Raw genomic sequence first — 5,000 nt, 5'->3', positions numbered from 1 at the left:
ACACTGCCGGCATCATCAACACCCCAACACTGGCGGCATCATCAACACCCCAACACTGGCAGCATCATCAACACCCCAACATTGCCGGCATCATCAACACCCCAACACTGGCAGCATGGGGTGGATGTGGCAGCAGGACTTGGCTCACAGTGGGGTCCTCTCGGCTGAGACGGGTTTAGTAAGAGTGGAGATGGGATTTACGCTGAGCCCACTTGGGATTACTGACAGGGACGGACACACACACACACACACACACACACACTACACACTCTCTCTACTTCTTTCCCTCTTTCTTTCTTTCTTTCTTTCTTTCTCTCTCTCCCTCTCACTCCGTCTCTCTCTGCACTGCAGAATACCTCAGACCCTCCTTATCCTGGCATCTGTAACAACAAACAGGCTTTGTGTGTGAGTGTGATGGAGGCCAGTCACTGCTCTATTCCTCTGGGTGCTCTCAGGCCATCGGGTGAGGCCCAGTAGGTTGGTGGGATAGCAGAGGGATAATGTGAGGTTAAAGTGTGTGTGTGTGTGTGTGTGTGTGTGAGAGAGAGAAAGAGAGACAGACAGACAGACAGACAGACAGACAGACAGACAGTGTGTGTGTGTGTGTGTGTGTGTGTGTGTGTGTGTGTGTGTCCTTACCTGAGAAGGAGTGCTGTGTGCCCATGCTGGACAGCTCTGATGTGCCCCCGATGGCCAGGATGCCCTCCTTTCTGTTGATGGCCTTGCGGAAGCTCTTGGCGATGTCGCTGCTCTTCAGCTCCTGGAAGATCTGGGGGAGGAGGAGGAGCACAAGGGTTAGAGAGCGCGGCTGCGGTCAGATCTCTGAAAACACTACTGCCCCAGTGACACAGGCCTGCCCTCAACAATGCCCACAACACACACACACACACACACACACGCACGCACACACACAAACACCAAGACTTAGATCATACACAGACACAAAACAAGACAGGCACAAATACATACAATACATGCATATTAAATACATATGCATTCATACACACATACAGTATATAGCTTCCCCCCACACACACACACACACAGCTGTGCTTATTGCCATTGGTCATGCCCTGGCCAGCACAGTGGGCCTCCTCTCTGTCTGCTCTCCAACTGGGCCTGACTGGGACTCTAAGTCACTGGCTCTTTCCTTAACCAGCTGTTGAGTAATCCCCCCTACCCTGACCTCTCTCTCTTACACACATACACACACACACACACACACACACTGCTGTCGCTGTCGGCACAGGCCACAAGCCCTACCCTGGGAGTTTCAGCATTCCCAGGAAAGGTGTGTATATGTGTGTGTTTGAGTGTGAATAATAGTGAATGTGTCAGAAGGGGTGTGTGCATATGCTTGTAAGTGTGTTCGCGTCCGAGTCTGGGTGAGCCTGGGTGAGTGTTTTTGAGGGCAAACCTACAGGCATTTGTGTGTGTGTGTGTGTGTGTGTGTGTGTGTTCCCAAACTGATCACATGGGTTTGTGGACAGAACTGGTCTGTGCTGAGCTGTCGTTAGAGGGGGAATGTGAAGCTCAGCTACCACTCAACAGGTCATCTGCTGACCAGACACACAGCCATGACTCACCACTCACCACACACACACACGACTCACCACACACAAACACACCACACACACACACACACACACACACACACACACACACACACACACACACACACACACACACACACACACACACACACACACACACACACACACACACACACACACACACACACACACACACACACACACACACACACACACACACACACACACAGCAAACGATCCAGCTGCTTTCCTGTACATGTATTAAGTTAAAATCCTATTGAACTAACATACACATACAGCGGAGAAAATAAGTATTGAACACGTCAACATCTTTTTTAGTAAGTATACTTCCAGAGAGGCTATTTGCATGACATTTTCTACAGACATTAGTATTAACTTAGGTAATCCACACATATTAAAAAATCCAAACATGAATGTCCCTAAGTAGAGTTATGAGTATAAAAGTGGAATGCCACAGGAAAAAAGTATTGAACACGCCTACTGAAATTTCTTAAATACTTTGTAGAAAACCCTTTATTTATAATGAGAGCTTCAAGGCATTTCCTCTATGACGAAGCTAATCAGTCGCAGTATTCAGGTGTGATTTTGGCCCATTCTTTTAAACAGATAGTCTTTTAATATTGAAGATTCCAGGGGTCCCTCTTGTAAATCCTGATCTTTAGGTAACTTCCAAAACTGTTCAATTGGATTTAAGTCAGGGCCTGAATTTCCTTTCTCTGAAACCAATTGAGAGTTTCCTTTGCTGAATGCTTTGGATCATTGTCCTGCTGGAAGGTCTAGCCATGTCTCATCCTCATTGTTCTGGTGGATGGCAAGATTCTCCCAGAAAAAATGGCTCCATTCATCATTTCTTCAACTGTATGAAGTCTGCCAGTACCATGAGATGAAAAACAGCCCCACACCATGATGCCTCCACCTCTAAACTTCACTGTTGGTATGGTATTTTTCCAATACTGCTTACTGGATGATTCTGAAGTTTTGAAATGCATCTGTAACCAGTTCCATTAATATGTTTTGCAACAATAATGTTGCAAAGGTCTTGGAAGAGCTCTTTGCTTTTACCCATCATGACATGTTTCTTGTGTGACAACTTGGTAACGAAAAACCTTTTTATAGCTCAGTAACCCAGCTTACATTAATTTGCACAGATAGGAGGGATAATTACTCTCTAACTATGTATAGATTCCAGCTCGTTCCTTGCCATTCCTTGCCTTTGTGTACTGTTTTTTCTTAGGGTGTTCAATACTTTTTCCCTGTGCCATTCCACTTTTTTACTCATAACTCTACTTATGAACATTAATGTTTGGATTTTTTTATATGTGTGGATTACCTAAGTTAATACTAATGTCTGGTGAAAATTTCATGCAAATAGCCTCACTGGAAGTATACTTACTGAAACAAATGTTGACGTATTCAATATTTATTTTCCCCGCTGTACATCTCTGCTAGTGTGTACCGGCATGTGTTGGAAAGCTCTGCTGATTCTCTGCATGCTGCTTTCCTGAACAAGGACTAATTCAACCCCCCCCCCCCTCTCTCTAACTTGCGTGGGTCGTTGTTTGGGTGTCCTGCACCTGACCCTAGTCCTGGGTGTCCTGCACCTGACCCTAGTCCTGGGTGTCCTGCACCTGACCCTAGTCCTGGGTGTCCTGCACCTGACCCTAGTCCTGGGTGGGATGCACATCCTCATCTTCTCGCTCCGTCTCTCGCTCCACTGTGTACATTGGACTCGTTAAACAAACGGAGTGTTTCACTTGAAAACAAAAGATTGGCATGGTAGCTCAACTCCACCTCCCAACGGACTTCTGTGTGTATCCCTCCCCTCTCCCTCCCCACACCACACCACCCCTCTTCTTCTGTCTTCTTCCGCCATGACCTATATTATTATTATTATTATTATTAACTAGATGGGTCCCATGCAGTGCTGGAGGCAAAAATTACTGTGGAGTAAATCTGCTCTCCTCCGAGCCATAAGACTCGTTCCACCTCCCCTGGTCTTGCTCCCAGAGCGAGAGAGAGAGAGAGAGAGAGAGAGAGGGAGTAAGAGACTCTGCATTTAAACTGAGAGGGAGTAAGAGAGCGAGAGAGAGAGCGAGAGCAAGAGCGCGAGAGAGAGAGAGAGAGAGAGAGAGAGAGAGAGAGAGAGAGACACAACCGAAGAACCGTAGTGTTTGTACAGATGAAGCACATTATATGTATGTCTTTGGTGGGCTTGTGAACAGAAACAGTCCACAGAAGTACACACACGCACACACACGCACACACACACACACACACACACACACAGGTCTTCTGGTCCTAAATCATTTATGGAATTAATTTAGGAAAATTGTGCAAGTTCAGTCTGACCCACTTTCAATCATGAACGTGAAGGAATGAGTCATGCAGGAGGGAATGCCAATATGCCCCACCCTCTCGTCCCCCGCCACCCCACCCTCTCTACCCCCCCCACCCTCTCTACCCCCCCCCACCCTCTCTAACCCATCCCCCCACCCTCTCTAAACCCCCCCCCCCACCCTCTCTACCCCCCCACCCTCTCTACCCCCCCTCCTCCTCCCAGACCATCATGTCACAGTCATGCATGTGAGCAAAGGGCAAACAGGTTCTCCCTCATAAACCTAGTATGCTAGAGGTCGAGGAAGCTCTGCATTTAAACTGTAGAGCATGACTGTGTGTGTATATATCAGGGTTCCCTGACTTTCCCTGACATAAAACTGAATTACCATGACCTACTATATAATGAATGATGCAATATACTGTTCAAATATTTCAAGGAAGCTGCGTAGCGTTTTTTTTAGAGCAGGAGAAGAATAAAATTACTACTCAAGCAAGCAGTAAAGCTAATAAGCTATACACCAATTCAGCATAGACATATATTTGTAATAAAGAATTTTGCCAAGCACATTTTAAACTGCTACAACAAAATTTCCTGATATTCCATGACCCAAAATGTATAAAATTCTTTGCCTTTCCATGTCTGGAATAGACAAAAATTCCATGATATTCTAGAAATTCCATGACCCGTGGGAACCCTGATATATATATAGATGAACTCCAAGCCAAAATAACCTCATGTATATATGTGTGTGTGTGTGACTGTCTACCACATACTACAAGACTGATGAGACATTGAGTAACTCTTAGATTAACCTTGCAGCCAAAAGCCAACAAATGGCATACAGCATTGCAATATGCGGTCAAAGCCAAATGACCACTGATTGTGTAAAGACTGTTCGAACAATAACTTCTCTAATTTTTCTCAATCCCTGTTGCCCAAAAAGTAGCCGTCTGGTGCAATACAACTACGTCTAAGGATAAGCGGAGGTCAACAGCTACAGGTCTTTCAACCGAACAGCTTATGTGCTGCTCCCACGTATTTAAATATAGTAGTCTATATCCTAGTCTACAAAACACTAACTTGCTGCT

At 45.8% G+C, this 5,000-nt stretch overlaps 1 protein-coding gene across 1 annotated transcript in view; it reads right to left on the bottom strand.

Moving 5' to 3' along the window:
• pls3 (plastin 3 (T isoform)) overlaps positions 1–5,000 on the bottom strand; it is a 33,915-nt gene that overhangs the window by 21,527 nt on the left and 7,388 nt on the right. The window contains exon 4 of the mRNA XM_076291681.1: positions 640–769. Coding sequence (XP_076147796.1) covers positions 640–769 — 130 coding nt within the window. The remainder of the gene's footprint in view (positions 1–639; positions 770–5,000) is intronic.

The sequence above is a fragment of the Alosa pseudoharengus genome, unplaced genomic scaffold (genome assembly GCF_046254945.1).
Source record: "Alosa pseudoharengus isolate Yale_2024_CS ecotype anadromous, Long Island Sound unplaced genomic scaffold, YU_APseudo_1.1 YU_APseudo_1.1_scf_19, whole genome shotgun sequence".
Classification (NCBI taxonomy): domain Eukaryota; kingdom Metazoa; phylum Chordata; class Actinopteri; order Clupeiformes; family Clupeidae; genus Alosa; species Alosa pseudoharengus.
This window is presented reverse-complemented; position numbering and strand designations above follow the sequence as displayed.